At 47.8% G+C, this 27,768-nt stretch overlaps 2 protein-coding genes across 2 annotated transcripts in view; both read left to right on the top strand.

Moving 5' to 3' along the window:
* The window catches only part of C2CD3 (C2 calcium-dependent domain containing 3), a 136,321-nt gene extending 128,943 nt beyond the window's left edge, over positions 1–7,378 (top strand). The window contains exon 33 of the mRNA XM_012645685.1: positions 6,681–7,378. Within this exon, the coding sequence (XP_012501139.1) occupies positions 6,681–6,821 (141 nt within the window). The 3' untranslated portion in view covers positions 6,822–7,378. The remainder of the gene's footprint in view (positions 1–6,680) is intronic.
* A 3,768-nt stretch (positions 7,379–11,146) lies between these two features.
* On the top strand, positions 11,147–21,053 carry UCP3 (uncoupling protein 3 (mitochondrial, proton carrier)). Its single transcript, XM_012645603.1, has 7 exons — positions 11,147–11,253; positions 14,312–14,524; positions 14,625–14,835; positions 15,115–15,315; positions 16,420–16,521; positions 17,010–17,190; positions 20,800–21,053. The coding sequence occupies exons 2-7, from the start codon at positions 14,399–14,401 to the stop codon at positions 20,912–20,914; spliced, it is 936 nt and encodes a 311-aa protein (XP_012501057.1). The 5' UTR covers positions 11,147–11,253; positions 14,312–14,398; the 3' UTR covers positions 20,915–21,053.
* Positions 21,054–27,768: the final 6,715 nt, after the last annotated feature.

Raw genomic sequence — 27,768 nt, 5'->3', positions numbered from 1 at the left:
GCTGAGGCAGAAGGATTGCTTGAGCCCAGGAGTTTGAGGTTGCTGTGAGCTAGGATGACACCACGGCACTCTAGCCCGGGCAACACAGTGAGACTTTGTCTCAAAAAAAAAAAGATGAGCTCTGTCTTGTTCCGTGCTTTCCTGCATCAAGCCCACGCTCTGCCCATGTCATGAACCCCTGGATTAACCACATGAGGCCAGATGCTATTATTCATGAGGAGTTGATCATAGAAGGCAAAAGTAGGAGAAAAGGCCAGGCATGAGTGTAACCTTAAAGCCTTGAGTCTTCCACCCCCTCCCACCCTAGTGTTCTCATCTCCTCTCAGCCAGACCCTAGCGTTGCAGACATCACTAGGGATCAGGGTGCTCCAGACCAGCTGGGCAGCTGAGAGTCAACAAACCTGGCTCTGCTGATGATTTTCTGATGTCCTCAGCAGCATGTGTTTCTGGTCTCTGGGGAGGCAACACAGACTTAATTTGTGGCTATAGATCCCCCTTTTCTCCTACCAGGCAGTTTTGTATAGTGGTTAGGAGCATGGCCTCTGAATCCAAATAGCCTAAGCTTCAAGCTCAGCTTTGCCACTTACTAGCTGTGTAACGTGGGATAAGTTACTTAACTTCTCTTTGCTTAGTTTCTTTATCTGAAAAATGGGCATAATAGTACCTGCCTTCTAGGATTGATTGTGGATTAACTGAGTAGGCTATGTAAGTACTTAGTACAGTTCTTGGCATGTAACATATCAAGTGCTCTATGAGTGTTAGCTATTGTTATTTTTATTGTCAAGACATCGTCCCTCTTATTCTGTTATGTTTTAGGGTGTGTTTAGAGGGGGAGGGTAATACCAGTAGGAAAGAGATGCTAAGGGACAGGGACATGATCAAAAGCTTAGAGCCAGGAGTTGGGTGCTGGAAAGTTAGGCCTCAGAGGGCAGCCCCAGAAGTATGGAAAGCAGTTGTCAGGGCTGTAGCCATTAACCATGTGCCCAGTTCAGACCCTGGGTTAGAGGCCCAGAACAACACACATCCCCCACCCAAGGGTGATGGAGCCCTAGCCTCAGAAGTCTGTGGCCTATCTATGGGTCTTAAGGCTTTGGGGCTGCTGCTTTTCTCCGAGAGCCCAAAGAATTTTTCTATCCCTTGGTTTCCCTTCCATAAGCTCAGAGGCATCTGAAAGATGCATGATCCTGATAGAGGAACCCCGCCCTCCTCAAAGTCACCAGATCAGATCAGTGATCCTGGGGTTCTCTCTTCTCAGCCTATGGGGCAGGCCTGAAAGAGTTTCTGGTAAAGGCCACACAAAGCTTTTAAAAGATGAGCAACCTGGCCAAGTATGTACAGAAGTCAGGGGAAACAGCCAAAACTGACTGGTGCCCACTCTGTCCCAGATTGCAAGTTGGCAAGTACCTCATAGGAAAGGGCCCACAGGCCTGCTGGGCAGGTGCTAGGCTCAGGTTGCCTGAGCTTCTCTGAAGCCAGAGAGTCCAGAAGGAGCCCAGAGCTCTTACAAGAGTATAACTTTAACCCTTCCCTCTCAAGAATCTGGACTTTTGAGCCCTCTTCTAGCAGGGCAGGGGTTCAAAAGGTTGCGGAGTCTTGCCCTAGTCAGGGCCCTTCATTATACAGACTGAAGACTGGGGTGAGGAAGTGATGATAGGCCCTGTGGAATGGGCCTGTCAGGGAAGGCTTCTCAGAGGAAGGGTCAGGTGGCATGGGGTGGGGATGAGACATGGAGGGAGCATTTAGTAGCAAGAACTACGTGACCAAAGCTCTGACATGGGAATGGAGAAAGAGCTCAGAGCAGGAGATCAGCCGTGCTGCAGCTGGGCCGGGTGAATCCGATTTAGGATTTGCCTCTCAGGGCTGGGCCTCTGGTCCTCACTTCCCCTGACTCCTAGCTGTGGCTGGTGAATTTGCTGCTCTCTTCAGCACCAAGGAAGTCCTAATCCAGGCCAGACTCTGGGAGCCACCCCAGGGGAAGGCAGCCAGCCAAGGGGGTGAAAGTTGAGCAAGGCAGGCAGCTACATGGAACCTTCACTCAGTGTCTGAAGCAACAAGGCCACCTAGCCAGCCAGAATCAGGAGGCTGTTTACTTTCAGTTTTCAGCTCCTGAGTCAGTGTTTATGTCACTTAAGGGAGCATCTCTGGGAAAGAACAAAACTTTAGCCCTAATCCCAGGCCAGAGGCTCACTGGGAGGAAAAGAGGAGGGCAATGGAGTAGGGAGAGCTGGCCTGGCCTGGCACTGGTCAGGCCTTGGAGAGGTACTGTACCCCAGGTCTACTCAGGACCTTTGAGGCCTAACCCCCTGCCTGGAGTGGGGTCTGAGGAGAGGAAGGCTTCATTTCGCTCTGGGTCTGCAACTGGTGTCAGCTCTAGCTCCAGCATAGCCTCTCTGTTTTTCAAGATGTTGTACCTCACCAGAGCCATGGTCATATCTGAATTGTATTTGAACTTCACAATAGACTTGGTTAAGCAGTGAAGCTAAGACCCAGAGAGATGCAGAGAAAGAAAGTGTCTTGGTCCTGAGGGAGTGGGACAGTTGGGCTGGGCCGCAAACCAGTGTCCCTTCCACTCCACCCCACTGCCTCTCCTCTGAGAAAGTCCCTGGGACTTACCCTGGGAAGCAGGGCTAAGTACGGGCACTTGCACTAGCACTCCCTGGAAGCATAGCCTATTCAGGGGGATCCATCTAGGGGTTGGAGTAGAGAGAACCCAGAATGCAGTGGCTGGGATCAGATCACATCTGAGACCAAAGAAGAGGGTGAGGCCCCCCTGAGAGAGCTTTTAGAAAAGAGGCTACATCACAGGGATCTGGGCGAAGAGGGAGCCAAGTGCTGGGATAAGTCCATGGTTTATAGAGCACCTCTTCTTGCATTATCTGCTCTTCTTAAGCCCTGTTTCCAGGTGCGGAAACCAAGGCCCAGAAAGAAAGTGGCTTACCCAAAGCCACTTGGCTAAGAAGGGGTAGAGCTAGGACTAGAACCAACTCCCTATGCAGGGTTAGCTACTTGCCCCAGGAAACCCCACATTTTCCTTCCACCACCACTTCTTACTCCATCCATGTGCTCTATTTTCTTCCCAGCAGAGTCCCATCTTTGGCATTAAAGGCTCCTTTAAGACACATCTATTACCGGAGAGGCCTGTCATGTTCATGTCCTGAGTGACCAGTTACCCAGAAAACAGCAAGTCTCCATACGTGGACAGGAGAGGATTTAATGGGGCAGCCTGAGAGAGCTCTGGCCTGACACCACACTTGACACCCAGACCACAGAAAAGCCAGTTCTGTCCTTCAGACCAGGACGCTGGTCAAAAACCCCCATCCCTGTTCACTGGGAAGTACCTTACAGATCAGCTCCCTGACGTCCAAGAGGAATAAGGTCAAATTCCCCCTAGACATCCTGGAACTTCCCTCTGCAAGTATCACCTCCTCTTTCTAGGTCTGTCTTCTGCTGCTCTCCATAGCTGCAGTTCAGCCCAGCCCATTCCTACTACTTTTCCAGCAAAGAAATTCCTTCTTCACACCTTTGCTCAAGCTGAGTCTCTACCTGGCATGCCCTCTCTCATCTTAAGTTCACACTCCACTTTCATGTTTTTCAAGTCCCTCATCTTCAAAGTACCCTTCCAGGGACTTCACCCCATGTATGACACCCACTGTCTAGACTCCACGATACCTACAGCCTCTCTACCTCTGATGATCCTGCTTCCATGTGGGCTCGTCCTGCCTCCCCAGGAGGGTTGATAGCTCCTGCAAAGCACATGCTATGCTGACAGTTTTCTTGGGCCCTCTGGCTTCTAGCCAGGCACATGGGAGTGTTTAGAGGAATAGTTAGTACATGTGGGGTTATCACTGCTCTGGGAAGTTTCACCTCTGGCCAGTGCCTCAAGAGTGGTATGTTTTAGGGTAGCAATCCTGACAAAGAATCTTTACTGGTAGTCAAGATGTTTTTTAAACCCTTTTGAGGTCAACAAAAGTCAAATGCTGCTGAGTGTGTGTTCTCTGTCTTTCCTCACCCCAGCCCTGCCCTGTACACAGAGCCAAGCCCTGTCCTGTCCTGGTCCCTGGGCCTGGGCCATGCAGATAAGGCCCTCTAGGTCACTGGGTCTGTGGTTGGCAGAACCAGCCACACTTGATCCAGCTGCAGGGCAGATACGGGCCCAGCCAGCAGGTATAAGCCTGTGCTCATGCTGTTCCCTCTGATGGATGACCTCACCCCACCCCCCAGCTCTGTTGAAACCCTGCCCATCTCAGATCCCACCTCTGTGTGAAGCCTCCCAGTACTTTCTTAGCTGTTACTAACTGCTCCTTTCTCAGTGCTCCCAAGCTCTAAGCCTCATCTCTGTGATTGTTGGGTAGGTCGGTGTCTATCTCTCCTCTGGCTGAGCAGCCCAGTTGCCTCTCGGCCTTTTGGCTAAGATCAAGTGTAGCTGAGCAGCCCTGTGACAACAGAAAGCATCTGCCTGTCGTCTGTAAGAGCTGATCCAGTTGAGAGGTCTTTTTATGGTCATTTCATGAACTGAGGCAGTTGGCCCTTCCAACCATCGAGAGCAAGACCCATCTAAGTCTCTCTAAAACTGAAAACTGAGAATGCTTGTCTTCTGGAAGATGGGGAAACAAAGGCCTAGGTTTAGGATTTGAGATAGAGGACCATATTCATAGGCCTGTTTTCCAATCTGGCTTATAAAACGTCTCTGTAGTCCCCTTTCACTGTAGCAGAGAAAGAAATGGAAAGCAAGAGACAGCTGATGACCCATAAAATTCATCTGCAGTACAAACGGGACTGGAATGGGACTCGTATCACCTCTAAATCCCAAATCGCTCAAGAAACAGTCATCTTGGACCTCGAGAGTAGAGAAAGGCATACACAAGCTGAAAGTGTTACAGAGACTCTGAGAGGGTTTGCCCTAACTAAAGGCCTGGCACATGGTAGGCCAACAACCACTTGTTCTGAAATGAATGAATGAGAAGTTTGCTGCAAGAGTCTCCTGCCCATCCAATTTAAGTCTCTGGTCACCATGGCCTGGTCCCACTCACACTGGTCTAGCTGCTACCAAGCTCCTGTCTTGGATGTGGCCCAGCCAGGGTCACAAGCATCTGACCCAGTCCATGCCCTACACAGGAACACTTAGCCTGGAGGGGGAGGGCAACAGGCAGAGGCTGGTCCACTGGCCTCTCCTGGCCTGAGGCTTTATGGGGTGCAAGTGCTTCCCATATTTTGGAAGGAAGAACTACAAACACCAGCAAGAAGTGGGTTTCCTTCTTCCCTTTTAACCTAGACCTACCTAGAAGACAGGGAGATGTTATCTTCCAGTCTCTGCTGTGCAGCCCAGGAAAGCCTGCCTGTGGGCTGACAGTGCTGAGAGCTTGCTCAGGTCAGGTTGTATACACTGCCTTGGCATTTAGAATTCTAGATTGTCAGGGACCCTCAAGATTGCCCATCCACTCTGCTGTTTCATGGATGGGAAACTGACACCCAAACAGTAGAGAGGGGACATGCAACTTCCACTCCCCTCCTCTCATTCTGACTGTATTCTAATTCTTTGGGTAGATCTCTCTGTCTCCCAGAGCTTAACTCAGAGCTCTGAAGGTCAGGAACAGAGTTCTGTTAGCTTCTGTGTCCCTCTCACAGTAGACATTAAAAAGGTTAAAGAAGATGTTACTGATCCCAGAAGCAACTCTAGCTGGGCCTTAGTTTCTCATTAGCAGAATTGGAGGGGAAAGGGAGATAGTCCCAATCTCTAGGGTCCTCACCAAGCCGATTCTTAGTGCCCAGGGAGTATTACAGTGTGATCTCATTGCTCTGTCTGCTTATGATGATCTCAGCTCCTAAGATTTGGGGACAGAGAAGAAATATTTATCCGTAGGGTAGGCTGCATGCTGTGAAGTCAACCAGGTTTGCCTGTGGTAGCTAATCCCATCTCCTTTCAGAACTACTTCTTCCCCTACCAGTCCTCCATCTCTTCCCCAGGGCCTTGCTCTCAGCCAGCTCCTGGGTGGCTTTCCTGTATATAGCTTTGAGCTCCTTCAGTGCAGGAACTTTGACAGAGTAAAAGGAAAAAAAAAATGTTTAATGAACAGATGAGTGAGTAGGGGGTTCCAGAGGACCATGATGCCATAACCCAAAGGCAAGCACCTTAAAGGTGGAATTAATGGTGCTCTGTCAGCCCAAGACAGGGAGATGTTTGGTAGCAGGACAATGAGTATGTGCTTCATGTCACCTGGCCATTCCAGAAACTCCAAAGGGCCAAACATAGAGTACATTATCCACCAACATCTTCTCACTAGGAATTGGATATATTCCTAAGGTCACACATGGGACAGTAACAACTCAGAGAAAGGATGAGACTTCAAGCCTGTCCTGGAGGTGACAGCCCCCTCCTTCTCCAGAGGCACAAAAAAATTCAGATCTGGGGTTCACATCTCAGCTCTGCTACTTAGAGCTATGAGACTTTGGGTTTATTTGACGCTAATTGTAGTTTCCTCATCCATGACATGGGGAGAATGATATACCCACCTTATGTGGTTGAGGTAAGGGTTAAACAAGATAAGGTATGTGACGTGCTTTGTAAACCAGTCAGCTCTACCTAAATATTAACCAAAGGACCAAAAGATGAGAGGAACCAAAGTCATCCATTGGTGGTGCCCTATCCTCAGTGCTAACCTAGCTGACTTCTTCCTCTCCAGGACAAAAGTGAAGCCACCAGGGGAGCCCTCTCCCGAAGGCCTTGTCGCCCCAGACCTAATTCACTCCCTCCCACCCTGCCTGAGGAAGAAACTCGCAGGATTGCACGGATATTTTCTTCCCAGTACTCCCAGAAAGACTGATGCAGCCTGAGGGACTGAGGGAAAGAACAACCTGCCCACCCTCCCTCAGCCTTGCCCAGCTTGCAGGAGGCACCAGGTTTGGCTTCCTGAAACCACCACCAGCTAGTCCATGGGCACCTTGAGAAACCCAGACAGCCCAGACTAGAGGAGTGTCCCAAACCAGCCCAGTGTCCACCTGCCAGGACTTCAGCTTCTTTCTTCTATGGTGACACAAAAGCTAGAAACAAAATGGATTCCAGCGCCAAAGTGGCCCACCCATCTTTTGACCAAGGGACCCAAATAGACAACTTTCAGTGGAGAAACTCCTCCCAGTGTCCTTGACACAGCTGACTGCTGACATGAGCCCACCCTCTGCCGGAATATGATGGGCCATTTTTGCCTTAAAGGTTGGGGAGGGAGAGGGTGTAGATTGTGTTCATAGCTGAGGAAATCCTACGGCCACCTCCAGTTCATTTGTGTGGGAGTAAGGGTATTTTATAGATATAAATTATTTTTATGCTGTATCAAATTAATAGGAGAGAAGGGAGAAATCACCTCCATCAAACTTTTAATCTGATTGTCTGAAATTCTAACCATGCTTTTAACTTATTATTTTTACCCAGCTCTGAAGGTCATTCCTGCCTGTGCGTGAATAAAATCATATTGGTGTTTGTATTCCGTGCACAAGCGTTTGCTGGGTCGGCCACTGGAGTAGGGATGCTAGGAATTTGTTTTCACTCTAACTGCTAGAGAGAAAGTTTGACAACCGTACAGTCCCTTAGAGAAGCTTGTCTGGAACAGGGAACCAGGGTCACCATGAGACTTCTGAGCTCCTCCAAAGATCAGGTTGGTCCAGGTTACAGTGACACCCAGTATTTCCTTTGGTGGTGCTTAAAATCTATCAGCAAAGCGGGGGAGTCTCCTGGAACAGGCCCCTCAGAATCCCCCTTGTCTCTAGGATGGGAAACTCTAGCTTAGACTGTCAGACTGCAAACAGCTGAGTGGCTACACTAGAAAAGGCCCCGTGAAGAGGACAAGAAAGGGCACAGATGTGTAGAGTACGCAGTGTGGCTGGGCGACAGGGTTGGAAGGGAACGTGGAGGGTCCTACTGTTCACCCCAAGTGCATGTCATTTCAGTCCTCAAAACAGCTTCATAACTAGATATTATGATGCCCCTTTTGTGGTTAAACTGAGGCTCAACAAAGTTTAGTGTTTTGCTTCTGTTTATGTGGTTAGGAAGTAAATCACCAAGAGATGTCACAAGGCTGCTGCACTCAGTGATGAAAACAAGGTAAGTGTTGAAGGTGGGGAAAGACCATGTAGGTGGAGCAATCAAGGGAGGCTTCCTAGAAGAAACAGGGTGAGCCCAGAGAATTGGCCATGGCCAGGCCATGGAAAGCTGCGGAGAGAATCAGGAGGGTGCTCTGAGCCACATGCAACTGGAGTTAGAGAAGAGACTCGTCTGGCTCTGTCTGAGTTCTGCAGCCTCATCTGTAAAACATAACCCCAGACTGGGCGCGGTGGCTCACGCCTATAATCCTAGCTCTCTGGGAGGCCGAGGCGGGTGGATCGCTCAAGGTCAGGAGTCGAGACCAGCCTGAGCAAGAGTGAGACCCCCGTCTCTACTAAAAATAGAAAGAAATTATCTGGACAACTAAAATATATATATATAGAAAAGATTAGCCGGGCGTGGTGGCGCATGCCTGTAGTCCCAGCTACTCGGGAGGCTGAGGCAGGAGGATGGCTTGAGCCCAGGAGTTTGAGGTTGCTGTGAGCTAGGACGCTACGGCACTCTAGCCAGGGCAACAGAGCCAGACTCTGTCTCAAAAAAAAAAAAAAACATAACCCCAGCTTCATAGGGTTGTGACGAAGATCAAATGAGGTGACATTTGTGAAAGTGCTTCGCCTACACTTGGCACATAGTGGAAGCTTAAGAAATGTCAGCCCCACCCACTCTCCTGAAGCTCCAGGAGTAACCCAGCAGAGGCAAGCGCACCAATAACTGAGACAGGCAGAGCACACTGGGCCTCGGAGAGTGCAAAGTGATGGAGGAACCCTCGAGGAGGGAGCAGGTACTCTCCTTATTGGTGATGTGCCCTCAGGCCAGCCTTTCCACCTTCTGTTTATCTCAGCTCCCTAAGCTTCAGCCTGCCAGCCCACCCTTTCTCCAGCACCACAGAGGCTGTCCTCTCTCCTGGGTCTCCCTCTCACATTGCCAGTGCACAGCTCTCAGGGGCCAGGGATGCACCTCCCTTGGGACACAGGGAACCTACAGAGGGACAGTCATGGGCCCAGGCCTGAGGGGTAAAGCCTCAGGTGAAGAATATTCCTTCCAAATCCTGCTCCAGCTCCTGTAAATAACCTGATGGGGTCAAGTTAGGATACGGCCACATGAGGACATGGGTTGCTCCTACCCAGGCTAAGAGCAGTGTCCAGTGACACAAAGGGACCCTGAGGATCTGACACCCACCACCTCCTCTTCCAAAGAATATGTTACGTACCACAATCTTGTCCCTGGAAGTTGGATGTATTTCCCAGTGCCAGCTCTGAGGTGAAATGGCTTGCTGAGTCATGCAGCATAGATATGAGGAAGATGTTTGTTCCCACCACCAGAACTAGCCAGTGTCTCCCCCACTTCCCTTTGAGTACTGCCTCCACAGAGACTGGAATGTAGGTGTTCCTGATCACCAGAGGCTGGTCGCATCCCAGCCCATAGCAGCCAACCTTGGAATCTTCTAGTACGGGCTGGATGCAGGACAGGGAACCAAAGCAAGCAGACCTGGCCCTGCCCTTAGGAAGCACCCTGGCCAAAGTAAGCTCAGCACCCTTCCCTCTGGGTTTTTCCAGGGCCTATTGCCCCTATGTTTGAGTTCCTACTGTTTATCCCTCCCCCATAGACTCCCTGCAATTTACTCCTCCACCTCCAGGCTAGTATTGCCAGTGGAGCTCAGAACCTACTTCCTGAACCCTCCTCGTCTCAGCAGCCCCAGCAGCCACTCCCTGCTAACATAATGCGTCTGCCTGTTCTGCTGACATTCAGGGCTGGTCCAAGGAAGGGGACAGGTACAGCCCAAGCTTTGCACTTGAGCGTCTGTAGTTCTAACCACCTGCCTTGTGACCATGGCTCTGTGCCCAAGTCCGGAAATGGCCTCTGCCTACTCCTCTGCCCTACCCAGTTAACTTCCTTTGTGTATCTCCCATCTCCCCCTCCTCTCCTGCCCCCACTTTTCTGTGTCATCTAGGTCCCAAGTTCAGCCATGCCCAGCCCTTACTCTCAGTGCTTATGGATGGAGCCTACAGTAGCTGCTGCAGGAGACCCTTCCACCCTTCCCCAGCTCCCTTTGACTCCAGCAGTGTTCATGCTGAAGCCTCCAAGTATCATGTCATAGAGAAGAGTGGTCACAGCAGATAGGCCCAAAATGCGTTATAGTTGAGAGGTTAGAGGTCAGGCTCTGCCGCATACTAGCTATGTGACCCGAGTAAGCCACTGCCCTCCCTGAGACTGAGTTTTCCCCTCTGTTAAACAGTAAAATTTTAGGATCCCCAGCAATAAGGAATGAAGTACTAACACGTACTACAACATGGATGAACTCTGAAAGCACTGTTATGCCAAGTGAAAGAAGCCAGTTATAAAAGAGCACATCCTGTATGATTCTATTTATATGAAATATCCAGAATAGGCAAATCTATAGAGGCAAAAAATAGATTAGTGGTTGCCTGAGGCTGGGGGAGGGGAAGGGGACGTGACTACTAATGTGTATGGAGTTTTTTTTGGGGGGTTGATGAAAATGTTAGATTGTGGCGATAGTTGCACAACTCTCAATATACTAAAAACCATTTGAATTGGTACATTTGAAATAGGTGAGTTGCATGGTATGCAAATTATATCTCAATAAATCTGTAATTTAAAAAATTTAGAATCCTAATAGCACCCACTTTATAGGGTTGTGAAAAATAAAAACAACGTATATAAAACATTTAGCACATAGTAGGCACCAAAAAATGAGCAGTTATCATCATTGTTATTATTAAGAGGAGGCCTGAGAGAGTTGCCCCAGCCTATGATGGGAGACCTTGACCTATGGATTGTCAAAAGTGATGGGTCCACCCCCCACCATATACCCTTGTCACCACCCAAGGAAGCTTTCACAGCTTGAAGGAGCTATATTAAAGTGCCCACAGTCAAGAGAACTGAACCAAATCTGGAACTCACTGACCTCTCCCCTCACCTCCCTGCTCCTCACCAGCCAGCCTCTCGTCAAGTGATCAGGCTGTCAACTAGCTTCTCTAGGATAAGGTTTCAGGTCAGCGGGAATGTATAAGACCAGTGCCAAGCTGAGGCGACAGAGACAACTGTGAATGGCAAGGGGGGCCCTCAGATCCCTGCTGCCACCTCCTGGGATGGAGCCCTAAGAAGCCCTTGTGCTGCCCCTGCCCTGGCTGGACTCACAGGTAAGACCCCTTTCTCCTCCCCACCCCTCCACTCTCCCTCTCCCTTCCTGTTCTCCCTTTCACTGGAGGCTTATAGAGAGCAGCCAGGAGTTGTCAGCAATCATTAGCCATAGCATGACAGACCTGAGAAACTCAGTCCAGCCCCTCACCTTGTCAAGATGAGGGAACTGCAGCCCTGGTAAGGGCACTGTGGCAGGGCTGGGACTTGAACCCAACACCTGTGTCACTCACCCAGGACTCACTCTCCCCTTGCCCCACTAGCTGATTCAGGTGGGATTGTGCAAATCCCCGTAGATAGGAAGTGCTTTCTTCTTTGCCTGGCCCAGAATCTCTAGGATTCCTCCAGAGCATAAAACCCTCTCCACGTGAGGATCTTGGGACCGTTTTCCTGAGTCAGGATGTGGGGGGCACCTGTGGCCTGGGGCCTTGCCCTGGTTATGTGCCAGGAGGTTTACAGAGCCCATGGTCACTCTGCCCAGATGGCTTCCCGGTGGGATGCTTTGCCAGGGAGGGTGGGATTGGAGTTGGGGAGGCAATAGGATGTCTCAAAGTGGGGTCCTCTGAGCCCTACTTCTGAGCTACCATGGGGAATTTGTTTCTAACACAGACTCGATCTCCAGGGCTGAGGGTGGAGAATCCACTTAGTAAACAAGCAGCTCAAGGGATTCTGAGCTTCCCCTGACGACAGACTCTCTGGGCAGTGGAACAGGCACAGACCTAGGTGCCAATCTCAGCTCCATCACTGCAGCTGTATGACTAGCCAGAGCCCTCAAAGCCTCAGGTCCCTGGTTTAGGAAGTGGAAATAATGATAGCAACTACCTTATAGCTTTATAAAGAGATTGAATTAGTCAATGTCTGTAACCTCAGCAGGGCGCCTGGTGCAGGAAGCACTCAGCAAATATTGATGGGCTGTGCAGGCTAGAACATCCCATCCCTCAGGTACTCCAACAGAGCTACAGGGATAAGGACTCTCTTGACTTCCTCTACTAGCCAGTGGTGAAGGTCTGCTGGCTGCTAGGGTTCTAGGGGAGGCTGGAGTGAAGGGAAGGAGGCTGAAAGGCACTGGCCTCAGGGCAGCCCCTACCTGTGCCCACCACTGTGGCCTCCCACCCCCAATTTCACTGAAAGTTCTAGAGCCTTCCCCGCAAGGTGTGTGTGGCTTTTGACCTGAGTCCATGTCCATCAGTTCCATTTCCCCTGGTGGCTCAGGACTGCCCCTGGAATGGGCTCCAACTTTGCCCCTGGCCACTGCTCTTGACCAAGTTCAGGCTTCAGTACCTCCTGCTGGCACTATTCCAGCAACCTCCTCACTGGTCTTAGAGCCTCCCACCTCTCCCTTCCAGTCCAGCCTTGACACCTGCACCAACATGCTCTGAGCACAGGTCTGACTGTTGCTGGAAAACCACCAACCACTCTCCCTTCTCAACTAGATTAAGTAACCCGGGCATTCAAGGCCCTCTACCAAAGTCCCCTGTGGTCATCTCTGACCTCATTTCCTATTTCCCCACTTCAGTAGATGGGGTTCTTTGGTCAACTCGTCCTCCCTGACCCCTTTAAGTGTCCTCCCTGCACCAGGCTTTGGAGAGAAGCAGGATAAGTAGATCCTATTTCTGTCTTTGGGGCTCCCCATCTTTGCAGTTAATGAGCTCATTCTACAAGAATGGGTGGGGTCAGAGGCAGCCGAGGACAAAGTAGGTTCAGAAGGGAAGCCATGTGTGGCAGTTCAGCCCTCCAGCCAGTGAAGAAGAGACTTTCTCCATCCTTAGCAGGAGGCAAAGCAGGTGAAGCCAGCTCCCTGCAGGGCCTGATAAGGCACAAACACTCTACACCAAGTGCCTAGGGCAGAGAATGCATTGGAATCACACAGCCCTGGGGAGAGTCCTACCTCTGCTGCTGTGTGGCCCTAGACAGCTCATTTCACCTGTCTAGGCCTCAGTTTGTAACTCTGAAAGTGGAAAAAATGCCTAACTTGTAGGGTTTTTTCTTTAAAGCCTGGGTGGCTCCCAAAGGTTTTTGAAAACGGGACACTCCTACAACCAATGAAACACTAGAGTAGGGCCTCCCCAGCTCCGAGAGTCAGATGTTCAGATTCGTGATGCTGAGATCCCAACCAGCTTAGCTCCTATCAGAGGAGGGGAAGGGCAGCAAAATGCCAGGATGTGGGAGAAAAGCTACCGGGATACAGACACTGGGAGAGGCAGCTGCTCCCACACACCCACATGCTGCATTCCAGCTCCCAGGCAGAGGAGCCAGAGCCTCTCTGCTGGGGACAAGCCCAGCACCTGGCAGCTGCTGGTCTTCTGTAGGGTAAAGGTGAGTGAGGAAAGAGGCAGGTGGAGGGTGGGTCCTATACTACAGCTGCAGTGCTCTCTCTTCAGACAAGAGAGGTAGTCCCAGCTACTCAGGAGAATGAGGGAAAAGAATCATTTGAGCCCAGGAGTTCAAGGTTGCAGTGAGCTATGATGATGTTATTGCACTCCAGCGTGGGTGACAGAGTGAGACCCCATCTCTAAAAAACAAAAATAAAAAATATATAAAAATAATTTTTAAAAAAGACTATATGTAGGCAACCTTGCAAAAATAAAAAGTTTTCATCCAGGGTGAATCACAGTTCTATTGAATCACAACCAATGTTCATTTAATTTATTTGGGAGAGAAGGGTCTATGAGACTTGGCAGGCTTTGTACACCTCAGGGAGCAGGATTAGCAGAGAAGGCCTCTCACGGAAGCAGCTTGACACTGGGGAGAACAGGGTGTGTGTGGAGTCAGACCACATCTGGTCCCTGCCTAGGCCTTGGTTTCCTCATCTGTGTGGTGGAGATGCCACCACCAGCCCTGCCTGCCCCGTGGTATGGAGGGGAGGAGCAGGAGCAGGGTCAGGGTTGCAAGATATGAGGGATGGGAAAGCGACTTGTTTTCATAGACCAAATTCATGCAGCTTGCGTGGGGCAGCGCCCAGGCTTCTCACTTTCTAGAGCCCTGCCAGGGAGCTGAGGGACGCCTGGGGACTGGGCCAGACATCTGCTCCATCGGCCTCCTCTGACCTTTCTCCTGCAGCCTCCCCGCTGCACTGAAGCCCACAGCTGCCTCTCTCCTTGGACCTCCTCTGGGCCCCAAAGGCACCAGGCAGAGGCTTTTGGGACCATGGTTGGACTAAAGCCTTCAGATGTGCCTCCCACAACGGCTGTGAAGTTCCTGGGGGCGGGCACAGCGGCCTGTTTTGCTGACCTCCTCACCTTTCCACTGGACACAGCCAAGGTCCGCCTGCAGGTAGGTTGTGATTGTTCTGAGGTCCAGCCCAGACAGAGTCCCTGTGCACACAGCCCCTTCCTGCCTGCCCACCCAGCTCCTCACTGCGGTTGTCCCTCAGATCCAGGGGGAGAACCAGGCAGCCCAGGCAGCCCGGGGTGTGCAGTACCGTGGCGTGGTGGGCACCATCCTGACCATGATACGCACCGAGGGCCTCCGCAGCCCCTACAATGGGCTGGTCGCCGGCCTGCATCGCCAGATGAGCTTCGCCTCCATCCGCATCGGCCTATACGACTCCGTCAAGCAGATCTACACCCCAAAAGGAGCAGACCGTGAGTGCCCAGGTCCCCATGGACACCAAGAGGCTAGGTGGAAGCAGAATTTTGGCATGTAGGTCAGGTGACCAGGGCAGTCCATACTCAGAGCAGAGCTGGGGGCGTCAGGAAGCTGGTAACAGGCACTCATGAGGAGACTCTGAGTGGCCATCAAGGAAGCTCCAGACCCTAACCCAGGAACAGACCGCAGGCACGGCAGGGGCAGCCCCGTGAAGAGGAGCGTCATCCAGAGAGCTCTTCGGTGTGGGACACTGGCCCACTCTCTGCTTCTTCCAGACTCCAGCATCGCTACCCGGATTTTGGCGGGCTGCACCACAGGGGCAATGGCGGTAACCTGTGCCCAACCTACAGATGTGGTGAAGATCCGATTTCAGGCCAGTGTCGCTCTTGGGCCCGGGAGCGACAGGAAATACAGCGGGACTATGGATGCCTACAGAACCATCGCCAGGGAGGAAGGGCTCAGGGGCCTGTGGAAAGGTGGGTTTGGACTCCAGGTTCAGGAGGCCTTCAGCAGAGCCTTCCCTGCGCTAGGGCCAGGGCAGGGAACTGAGCAAGGAGGGAACTCCCAGCACGGTGTGTTCCAGTGATTCTGAAAGAACATCCCAACCAAAAATACCTCACTGACCTGCCACAGCACCTCAAATTCAGTTCATTTTACCAACCCTTCACCATGAGCAGGCTGCTACGAGAGAGACAGAAATGGATACAAGATACCTTCCACCCCAGCAAGGCACTTGCAGACACGCAGAGGAGATAAGTCAGGAAGCAGCTATACCATGGGCAGGATGTGCTAGGTGTCACACTGGAGGTGTAGAGCCAGAGGTGGGAAAAAGCATGCCAGCTATGCAGAGAAGGTGAGGCCTAAGCTGGGCCTCAAAGGCTCCACATGTGTGGAGATGGAAGGGAAGGGCTTTCAAGGAGGGCACAGAGAAAACACAGAAGCTTTGGAAAAGCACAACCGTGAGTAGTGAGGCACAGGGAGATGCAGTGATGATGGGGCTTCTTGAGTTCCCTGTGTGTTTGTGTGGTGGCCACCTTGACGAATGCTGGAATCTCTCACATGTGGCCAAGATCACATGAATCCTTGTGGAGGAAACAGTGACCCAGTGAAACGTAAGGGCAAGACATCTGGGTCATAGCGCTGGCTCTGCGCTCACTTGCTGGGTGCCCTCCCAGAACTGTCCCCTCCTGTGAAACCAGGAGGTTGGTCTTCATATTCTCCTAGGGCCCTGCTAGAACTATATTCTGCCACTATTCCAAAAGCCCAGCCTCCCTCTTCCAAAGAATGACTTCCTTTTCTGGCTGTAGCTGGGTCTCAGAGAAGCATATTTTAACTTTGACAGCTATTACAGATTATCCTCTAAAATGTGGCCAAATCAACAAAAGTGGGCCTCTCTCTTTTCTGTCTCTGAGGAAGACATGTTAACCCTAGAAAGGAAAGTGTGGAATCTGCTCAGCTGGGGTGGGCTCCTCTGGCTGAGACCATTGGAATGGGGCACTATGCTCCAAACTGTGGCCTTGCAGCCAGGGCGTCCACTTCTCCCGTTCCCCATTCATCAGCCCCGACTCCCTTCCTAACAGGAACTTTTCCCAACATCACAAGGAATGCCATCGTCAACTGTGCTGAGATGGTGACCTACGACATCATCAAGGAGAAGCTGCTGGACTATCGCCTGCTCACAGGTGAGGCACCAGGCTCCAGGCAGACAGCCCTCCCTCAGCAGGGCAGAGACACGGAACTCCACAGAGTGGGCACCACCCAGAGATAACTAGCCTTTAGGAGGAGTAGAGAGAGCAGCAGCCAACAGTGAAAAGTGCCCAGTACATGACTGTGACCAGTGGGAAAGACGCCTGGGCTGGGAGGCTGGAGACTGGATGTGAGTCCCAGCACGACTTTTCACTGTGGATCTTCAAGCAAGGGTCTCTCACCTTCTCTGATTTCCGTTTCCTCAAACAAGGTGGTTTGGGCTGGATGACTTTCCAACTCTGGGATGGCCCAGTTCTAGTTTGCCAGTACTTACCAGGAGCTTAGCCCTGGGCACTGGGAGATATGGAAAATACTGTCCTCATGCTCGAGGAGTTCAAGGTTTAGTTGGGGACAAACAATAAACACACATGGAACAGAATGCAAGCGCACTCCTTGATATTTGCTCTTCCCTTCTCTTCTACAGACAACTTCCCCTGCCACTTTGTCTCTGCCTTTGGAGCTGGCTTCTGTGCCACAGTGGTGGCCTCCCCGGTGGACGTGGTGAAGACCCGGTATATGAACTCACCGCCAGGCCAGTACCGCAGCCCCCTGGACTGCATGCTAAAGTTGGTAGTCCGCGAGGGCCCCACAGCCCTGTACAAGGGGTGAGCCGCCTCCTATACCTCCAGCACTCCCTCCCAGAGAACTGGGGCTTCTTTCTTTTCTAATGTGGCTACCATGGGTCAATCTGGGGATGTAGTAGTAAACAGTACAAATGTAAATGCCATGAAGGAGAAGTATAAAGAACTAGGGAATAAAAAAAAAAGTGAACCAAACCTGATTTGGAGAGTTAGGGAAGCCTTGATGAGAAAAAGTAGTCTAGGGATAGGTAAAAGTACTGTCTATCTGCAACCTGTGGGGCAGGAGAGAAGGAGAGAAAGGTAGTTAGCAATCCTAGAACTTTTCCCCACATACTGCTACGACCATTGATCAAAACACTGATGGCAGCCAAAGTGCCTCACTCACTATCCCAACACACTTCACATTTTCCTGCTTCTATGCCTTTGCATTTACTGTTACCTCTGCATGGAATGCCTCTCAACATTTACAGAATCTAAATCTTAGCCATTCTTTAAGACTAGTTCATATGCCATCTCCTCCCTAACACTCTCAGGTATAAATTTTCCCTCCTCCCTGTGGACATTGGCAATACTATTTGACACCATCTTTATGTTATTTACCACCTCGTGCCTTGTATTGTAGTATTTGTAAACTATAAGTATCCCCCATGCTAAAGCACAAGCTCCTTAAATCCAAGAATCAGTACCTTATATTCGGTTGGTGCAAAAGTAATTGGGGTTTTGGACCCTGAATTTTAAATCATTATAACTAGGCTCAAACACATCTTTATTAATCAAAATAGGAAACATTACAGTCAACACATTTTTGCCAACAAGAAATAAGTTTGTTTATTCCTGTAGCGCAAAAATCCATGTTTCAGGATTCAACGAACTCTTGGAAAGCATTTTCTGCATCCTGCTGGTTGTGGAAGTGTTTTCCCTACAAAAAGTTGAGATGCTTGAAGAAGTGGTAGTTGGTTGGCAAGAGGTCAGGTGAATATGGCGGATGAGGCAAAACCTCATAGCCCAATTCATTCACCTTTTGAAGCGTTGGTTGTGCAACATGCGGTCGGGCATTGTCATGGAGAAGAATTGGGCCCTTTCTGTTGACCAATGCCAGCTGCAGGCATTGCAGTTTTCAGGGCATCTCATTGATTTACTGACCATACTTCTCAGATGTAATGGTGGTTTCACCGGGATTCAGAAAGCTGTAGTGGATCAGACCAGCAGCAGACCACCAAACAGTGACCATGACTGTTGGTGTAAGTTTGGCTTTGGGAAGTGCTTTGGAGCTTCTTCTCAGTCCAATCATTGAGCTGGTCATCGCCAGTTGTGGTATAAAATCCACTCTTCTTCTCATGTCTCAATCCAGTCGAGAAATGGTTCATTGCTGTTGCATACAGGAAGAGAAGATGACACTTTAAAATGATGATTTTTTTGATTTTTGGTCAGCTCATGAGGCACCCACTTATCGAGCTTTTTCACCTTTCCAATCTGCTTCAAATGCTGAATGACCACAGAATGGTCAACCTTGAGTTCTTTGGCAACTTCTCGTGTAGTTGTAAGAAGATCAGCTTTGATGATTGCTCTCAGTTGGTCGTTGTCAACTTCCAATGGCCAGCCACTGTGCTCCTCATCTTCAAGGCTCTCCTCTCTTTTGCAAAACTTCTTGAACAGCCACTGCACTGTACATTCATTAGCAGTTCCTGGGCCAAATGCGTTGTTGATGTTGCTTGCGAGTTGTCTCTCCTGCTTTATGACCCATTTTGAACTCAAATAAAAAATTGCTGGAGTTTGCTTTTTGTCTAACATCATTTCCATAGTCTAAAATAAATATAAAATAAACAACAAGTAATAAGTCATTAGCAGAGAAATATAACATGAGAAATGCACATTAAAATGATGCATAACGTAACCACACTTAAAATTTAAGAATGTATTCCAATATCAAACGGCAAATTTCAACAATGCTAAAACTACAATTACTTTTGCTCCAACCTAATACATCTTTTATCTCCCAAAGGCCCTAGCACAAAGCATGCACTCAGTAATGTAGGTTATTTATGATTATCCTGGTAGCTAAGCCACCACGTATTAGGCCTTGTGCTAAGCATTTGACACATGTTACCTCAACAATCCCCTGAACTGGGTAGTATTCTCCACATTCACTGAGGAGGAGATTGAGTCTCAGAAAAGTTAAATAACTTCTCCAAGATCACCAGTTAAAATGGCAGAGCCACAGTTCAAACCCAGACCATCAAACACCACATCCAACATGTTGTTGTTTATCCTACCAGTAAGCCCTTTGCTTGGCCCTCTCACCTCCCACCACTGATGACTTCAACAGATAGTTTTCTGGTGCCCAACATAAGACTGGACCCAACAAGAAAACAGGAACCACCATAGGTTCTCAAGCCTGGGAATGACATAATAAAACTATATTTCAATTGACAGACTGTTCTTCTGATAAGTGCTTCTATCATTACAGTCTTCGTCCCTAGCCACTTGTCTCAGTTGTCAAACATTTATTGAGCATCTTGTGTGTGCCAGGCCCTGTGCTATGTTTTCCTCAAAGAGCAGCAGGCAAGTAGGTGACATTTATTGAGTGTTTACTGACACTGGGCCCTGTACATGCTATGTGCTGTCCCACATTAACTCATTTAATCTACACGACAACTCTATAAGGCAGATACTGTTATTTTCCTGGTTTCACAGATGAGGAAACTAAGAAAGATTAAATAACTTGTCCAGGTTGTAAAGCTAGAAACTGGTAGAGCTAGGATTTGAACCCAGGTCTGACTCCATAGTTCACATTTGTTGCCACAATTCTACAGTCCCTGTGAGGGTCAGTAAAGGCCATGGCATGAGGTTATGGTGCCCAAGTTGAGTCCTACAGGGCAAAGAGCAACTAGCCAGGCAAGGAAGAGAGTAGGGGCCATTACAAGCAGAACATCAGGAGCAAAGGCACGGAGGTAAGAGGGCCTGGCATCAGGGAACTATAACTAGCTGAGTCTGGCAGGAGTGAAAGGACCCAGGAGGGGATTAGAGGCGAGGCTGAGAGGAAGATGGGGGCCAGGTCACAGGCTCATCCCTGAGTCCCTGGGGCACAGCTGAGCTGGGGGCCTCTCTCCCTGCTGTGCCATGGCAGCACAGGCACACTCTCTGGAATGAGCTAAATTTGGTGCCACACTGTCTTCACCCTGTGGTGCCCCAGCGTCTCAGTGTCCTGGCAGGATGTAAATGAGCCCAGAAACACCAGGCAGCAGGGTGGAGTCAGGTCAGATACTCATTTGAACCCCAGCTCTGACATTTATTAGCTGTGTGGTTTTGGTTGAGCTTCTTAACCTCCTTAGGCCTCGGTTCTGAAAAAAGAACCTGGCAGCAATCACAGCTGCCATATAGAATTGTGAGAATTAACTGCCTGACACAGTAACCTGGCTCAAAATGTTAGTTTTCTTTCCCCTCCTGACTCCAACTTCTGCCTAAATCCCCTAAGCAGAGAAGAAAACAACTGAAAGGATCTCAGAAGATGCTCATGACAAACAGAAGTCGAGGTCCTTTGCCACTAACACTGTGTACAGGGGAGAGTACAATGGGTCTCTTTGTGGTCTCCTAGTCCGTTCCACCTGATGTTTTGGTTGTTTTTCTCATCAGATTTACACCCTCCTTTTTGCGTTTGGGAAGCTGGAATGTGACGATGTTCGTAACCTATGAGCAGATGCAACGGGCCTTGATGAAAGTCCAGATGTTACGAGAATCTCCTTTTTGAAGAAGACAAGAAGGCAACTGGTACTTAACTTGTATGAAACCAAGAATGGAAGAGTGGAATGAAACAGTGGATCCACATACACATGGACACAGACTACACATGTTTACAGAACTGTTTACTTGTTGCACATTCAAGAAACAGAAGTAGAAAAAGAAGAATATTCTGCTCTTCGGTGCTTTATCTTAAGAACACTGTTTTGCACTGACAAGATGGAAAATAAATTATATTAATTTTTGAAACCCATTAGGCATGCCTAACATTTAGGCAAGAGAAACTAAAACAGATCCATTTGGATAAAATGGAAGTTTGCAAACTTGTATCCTCCATAAAATCTGATTAAATAATGAATTATAAGCAGGAAAGACTGCAAGCGCAGGACAGGAGTGGCCCACAATACAGTTCAAAATCAGCCAAGGAGTCTAGAGGGATGCTACCAAAGCATCACAAAGCTGTGACTGCAGGCCTCATGGTCACACATGGATCATCCACCTATTTGTAATGTGTCTGCCATGTAGAATCCACTGGGATTCTGAGAAGTATGAGAAACAAAAGGGAAAACCTAGAACCTGTGCCAAAGGAGCCCTGATGAGCCTATGTGAGGCTGAGGCTTGCAAATATTCCCTTGATTGGAGAATCAAGAGGGCAGCCCCCTTTCCTGTAAAATGGGGGTAATAGTCCCTTCCCTGCCTACCTTGCCAGGGTGAAGTTCATGTGAGAAGCTGGGCATGAGGGCACTTTATAAAAACAAAAGCTCTGGACAAATGTAAATATAAGGACACTGCCTTGGGAGAGATTTGTCAGGATAGAAAGGAACTGTCTTTTGAAAGACACGGTTGTCTAGTAAGACCAAAAGAACCAGAGACTCAGGGGCTGCGGGTGACAGTGAATGACATAAATCTGCAGGAGCTCTGCTCCCTTGCAGCCCCTATTCGCTGGCTTGATTGTGAGCATGCTGAAGGGTTGCGGGGCTTGGGGGAAAGTGATAGATGTCTGGCCAAGAACCTAAATTAGCAGGACTCAGAATTTTTTTTTTTTTTTTTTTTTTTGAGACAGAGTCTCACTTTGTTGCCCTGGCTAGAGTGAGTGCCATGGCGTCAGCCTAGCTCACAGCAACCTCAGACTCCTGGGCTCAAGCAATCCTACTGCCTCAGCCTCCCAGGTAGCTGGGACTACAGGCATGCGCCACCATGCCCGGCTAATTTTTTCTATATATTTTTAGCTGTCCAATTAATTTCTTTCTATTTTTGGTAGAGATGGGGTCTCGCTCTTGCTCAGGCTGGTCTCGAACTCCTGAGCTCAAACAATCCTCCCGCCTCAGCCTCCTAGAGTGCTAGGATTACAGGCGTGAGCCACCACGCCCGGCAGGACTCAGAATTTTTGAAAAATTACTATGACTCAATAAAGGAATTCACACCTCAGGTGGGGAATAAGAACAGTTGGTTTTTTGCCTTCTCTTTCTTGGACAGAAATTTCCATTCTCACTTCAGGCTTCCTATTTGTCAGGGTTGGGCCAGATCTGCCCCCACACACCTACCCTTCTGTCCTCTCTGACCCGTTTGACTGCAGGCAAGTTCCTCTACCTTTTAGGGCTTCAGCTCCTCCATCAAAAAAGACAGGGTTGAACCAGACGACCTGTTTCCAAGCTTAAGACTACATACATGTCTTTCAGATTGATAATGGGGACCCAGAATGCCAGTATCTTTTTCTGCTTCTTGGCAGCCTTGTGTGGTTCTGATGATAGTCAGAACTGGGTTCAAACCTTACCCCACCCCACCTTACTAGCCACCTAACCATAGGAAATCCTTGCACTTCAGTGTCCTACCAGAGAGGTGGGAATAACAATTCCTCCCCTATAGGCTTGTCGTGAGGGTTGCTCTAAAATGCCTTGGAATACAGGAGGTGCTCCTAATGGCATTTCCCTCGTTCCCCACTCTGACTTCTCTGCACCCTGCGAAAAAGCAAATATCCATTTATCCTCAGCACTTTCCTAAAGTTAAATTATAACTTGAGATAATCCATATATACAAACTGGATAAAAGGAAAAATAAAAGCTGATTTCATATCTGGCTTGGCTTTCAAATAAAACCCATATTTAAAAGTTTCTCCTTCTTTGACTTAACTGATAATGTACAAATCACTCTCAAACTCCTGGTCTCAGTTTGTAAGTTTCTAGGGGCCAGGAACTATGTCATCCATGAATTTCTGTGTAGCAATATTAACACATCATCTACCCAGAGGATAGCATTCAGATGATGGCTCTGAGAGGCGGGTAGATAAATGCTTCTAAGATATTTTGACTGGGATCAGGGGCCTAGTGAACTCCAAGTCCAGCCTCTTAGAGAAGAGAAAACAAAATTTGTGGGAAGTCTTGTGAGGTTTCCAGGTCAAAATACTAGGAACTCTTTCCTCACTTCTTAAAGCAGGGGTTGGACCAGACGACCTAAAGCTCTTTAGTTCTGTGATTCCAAGAACTGAGAGACGGTTTCTTCCAAGCTGCAGCATGTGTGCCCTTTCCAGTCCTGGCCTCAACTTCTGCTTCCAAGAAACCAGGGATGTGAACTCATGAGAAGGTCAGATCACCAGGTGAGGCTGACATCTGAGTTCTGTGCCCTATTTCCCCACCACACACCTGGAGTCACCTCCAGTCAAGTCATCCAAAAGAAATCTGCTTTTTATCAAATTCTTCTAGTATATCAGGTAAAAAATAAGATAGTTTGAGCCCTGACTCAGCCACATTAGTGACATAATGGATAACTGACTTCACAGAAATCTTTTAAGTAAAGGTAGTTTTTTTTAAAAGAGTATTTTATTCAGGAGGAATGAATGTTAATTAAGGAAATATGATTATTAATATATCTTTGTAGATGAGTTTATTTGTTTCAGGGTACTTTGAATACTGCCCTGAAACAGTATAAACAGTTTAGCAGTGTGCTACACAAATGAATATATTCATTGTACATACATTGTAAGCCACATATTATATCAGGTGCTGAGGCGAACAAGACCATCCTGTCTTCAAGGAGCTCTTTGGTGTGGAGGATGGTAGGGCAGAAAAGACAAATAAACCACGAACCATCAATGACCATACTGAGTGATAAAAGCTACAAACAGGTACACACAAGGCACCCGACAGTGCGTACACAGATGAGGGACACCTGATCTGGTTTGGGGGCCAGAAAGCTGCTTGGAGGAACACACCTAAAGGACAAATAGGAGTTATCAGGCAAAGGAAGGTTGGTGAAAGTTATTCTAGGCAGGGTTCATACAAAGGCCCAGAAATAAGACAAAAACAAGGTGCTTTCAAGGGATTATCAGCTGTCAGTATGGCTGCACTGCAAACTTAAAGGCAAGAAGTGAGACAGATGGGGATGACAAGGAAAACAAGGGCCCTGCAAGGCTATAGATGCCACGTATTATGGACCGAATGTTTGTGTCCTCCCCAAATGTTTATGTTGAAGCCCTAACCGCCAATGTGATAGTGTTTGGAGATGGGACTTTTGGGAGGTAATTAGGTTTTAATGAGGTCATGAGGAGAGGGTCCCCATGATGGGATTAGTGCCCTACAAGAAGCAGCACAACGAGAAGCAACCATCTCCAAACCAGGAAGAGAACTCCCACCAGAAACCAAACTGGCAGGAACCTTGACCTTAGACTGTCCAGCCCCAGAACTGTAAGAAATAAATTCCTATTGTTTAAGCCACCCAGTCTATGGTATTTTGTTATGGCAGCCCAAGTTGACTAATAAACTACATTAATGAATTGGAGCATTCTTAGGACAGTGTGGTGCTACTGAAGTGTTTTAAGAAGAGAATGACTGGCTGCAATATGGAGACTGAATTAATGGCGTAGACTCTGGTCCTAGGAAGATGAGGCTGTTGTTGAGACTAAGGTAAGAGTACTGGAAGTGGGAGTTGAATGAACAGAATAGTAATAAAATCAGTTGTACTTGGCAAGATTCTGTTTGGAAGGAGTAGTGAAAAAAGGATGATGCTCACATGTTTAAAATAACATTTAAACATCCTCAGTAATATCCCCTAACAAATCATTTTCTTGCCTCTGAACCAAACCCTTTGGCAGTAGCAGACTCACCATCTCCAAAGGTTCGATTGTAGAATAGCTCTGTCTGGGAGAGAGCTTTCTAATACTGAATCAACGGCACAGATGTAGCATTTATTGCTTTGCTCTCTTCTGTCATTTCTGAGACACATGCTGAGTCTGACACACATGAGGAACTTAGGTGTCCCTCTGATGGACTCCCACAATCACAGTCACACTGTGTTGTATTTCACTGGTTGTGTGTCTGACTTCCCCACTAGCCTGTCAGTTCCTTGCAGGCATGCACAGGGTCATGTTTACAATTGTATCCACAGCCTTGAGCAGAGTGCCTGGAATATTGCAAAATGAATGAGTAAATGAATGAATGAATTTTTTAGTTGATTTTTTAAATTGTGGTAAAATACATGTAATATAAAAATTTATGATCTTAACCATTTTTAAATGTAGTTCAGTGATATTAAGTACATTCTCACTGTTCTGCAACCATCACCACCATCCACCCCCAGAATGCTTTTCATCTTGTAAAACTGAAACTCTATACCCATTAAACAATAACTCCCCATTCTCCCTTCCCACAGCCCCTGCATCCACTATTCTACTTTCTGTCTCTATGAATTTGACTACTCTAGGTGTGTAATGTAAATGGAATTATACGGTATTTGTCTTGTTGTGAATGGCTCATTTCACTTAGCATAATGTCCTCAGGATTCATCCGTGCTGTACCATGTCCGTGATATGTATTGTATTATATTATGCTTATCCATTCATCTGTCAGTGGGTACTAGGGTTGCTTCCATCTTTTAGCTATTGTGAATAATGCTGTTATGAACATGGTGTGCAGCTATTTCTTCTGAGACACTGTTTTCTAATCTTTTTAGGTATATATCCGAAGTAGCATTGCTTAGTCATATGGTAATTCTATTTTTAATGTTTCGAGGAATCACCATACTCTTTTCCACAGCAGCTGAGTCATTTTACATTCCTACCAGCAGTGTAAAAGGGTTTCAATTTCTTCGCATCCTCATCAACACTTATTATTTTCTGGTGTTTTGATAGTAGCCATCCTAATGGCTCTGAGGTGGTACCTCATTGTGGTTTTGAATTGCATTCTCCTAATGATCAGTGATGTTGAGCATCTTTTCATGTATTTATTGGCCATTTGTATATCTTCGTTGGAGAAATGTCTATTTAAAGCTTTTGCCTATTTTTGAATGAAAATTAAATGAAAATGAAATAACTATAATTTCATGCAACTTGGGATGAATCTCACAAACATAATGTTGAGTGAAAGACGCAAAATAGTATATACAATATTATTCCCTTTATACTTAAGAATAAGCAAAACATATTTGGTGTTAAAATCAAGATAGTGGTTAGTCTTTGAATAGTGACTGAAAATAGACACAAAGGATCATTTCTGGGATGTTAATGATGTTTCTTGATGTGTGTAATCATTATATAATGGTTTTTGCTTTATATAAGTTTATCATGTTGTACACTTACAATTTGTGCACTGTTTTATATGTGTTATGCTTCAATAAAAAGTTTACTTTATTCTCACCATCCATGGAAAGAGAAAAAAAAAAGTTTACTTTATTTATTTATTTTTTTTTTTTTTTGAGACAAAGTCTTAACTCTTTTGCCTGGGCTAGAGTGAGTGCCGTGGCGTCAGCCTAGCTCACAGCAACCTCACACTCCTGGGCTCAAGCGATCCTCCTGCCTCAGCCTCCCAAGTAGCTGGGACTACAGGCATGCGCCACCATGCCCGGCTAATTTTTTCTATATGTTTTTAGTTGTCCGATTAATTTCTTTGTATTTTTAGTAGAGACGGGGGTCTCGCTCTTGCTCAGGCTGGTTTTGAACTCCTGAGCTCAAACAATCCGCCCGCCTCGGCCTCCCAGAGTGGTAGGATTACAGGCGTGAGCCACCGCGTCTGGCCTAAAAAAAAAAAAAAAAATTTACTTTAAAAGTGCACTTAACTTGAAGACGAGACTGATAGTGATCTCCAAGAATGTGTGTGTGTGTGTGTGTGTGTAGGGATAATGAGAACTGCTGGCCAGGAAAAGATCTGAGGAAGAGTGTTTCAGGCAAAGGGAACAAGCAGTCCACAGGCCCTAAAGTGGGAATGAGCTTGGCATGTTCAAAGCCCAGAAAGAAGGCCTGTGTGGCTGGAGTGAAGTGAATGAGGACACAAGTGTCAGTTCATTCATTTATTCATTCATCAAATATGTAAGAATTGTGCCAGAGACTGAGAAATCAGAGGACAGCCAATCGTTTAGAAAGTTTGGCAGAGAGAGGAAGGAGAAAAAAATAGCCATCGCAGAGGGTTAGGAAAGTCCTGAGGAGGGTTTCTTTTCTTTCTTTCTTTCTTTTTTTTTTTGAGACAGGGTCTTGCTCTGTCACCCCGGCTAGAGTGCAGTGTTATCATCATGCTCACAGCAACCTCAAACTCCTAGGCTCAAAGCGATCCTCCTGCCTCAGCCTCCTGAGTAGCTGGGACTACAGGAGTGCACCACCACACCCAGCTAAACATTCCATTCAATTTACACACACACACAGTAGAAGCAAGGAAAGATTGAAGAATAGGGGAACAGATTACCAAAGCAAGGTCCTGGAGAAAACAGAAGGGGATAGAATAATGGGTATAAGGAGGGGGGATCACTCTGGTAAGAATAAGAAACCTAGCAACAAAAAAGTCATAAAGGCAAAAATTTTGAAATGGGGAGAAGCAAAGTGAAGGCATTCTCCAATCTTTTGAGTGAAATTTGAGGAATAGTTTCATATAAGGGAAGGTTAGT

The sequence above is a fragment of the Propithecus coquereli genome, unplaced genomic scaffold (genome assembly GCF_000956105.1).
Source record: "Propithecus coquereli isolate 6110/MARCELLA unplaced genomic scaffold, Pcoq_1.0 Scaffold235, whole genome shotgun sequence".
NCBI lineage: Eukaryota > Metazoa > Chordata > Mammalia > Primates > Indriidae > Propithecus > Propithecus coquereli.
The sequence above is the reverse complement of the archived record's forward strand: the minus strand, read 5'-3'. Positions and strand labels throughout refer to the sequence as shown.

Bases quoted from the DNA above. Each gene is read 5' to 3' on its own strand.
- UCP3 (XM_012645603.1), top strand. From the start codon at position 14,399: ATGGTTGGACTAAAGCCTTCAGATGTGCCTCCCACAACGGCTGTGAAG. The intron at 14,836-15,114 runs GTGAGTGCCCAG...TGCTTCTTCCAG, and splicing joins CACCCCAAAAGGAGCAGACC to ACTCCAGCATCGCTACCCGG. The intron at 16,522-17,009 runs GTGAGGCACCAG...TCTCTTCTACAG, and splicing joins GGACTATCGCCTGCTCACAG to ACAACTTCCCCTGCCACTTT.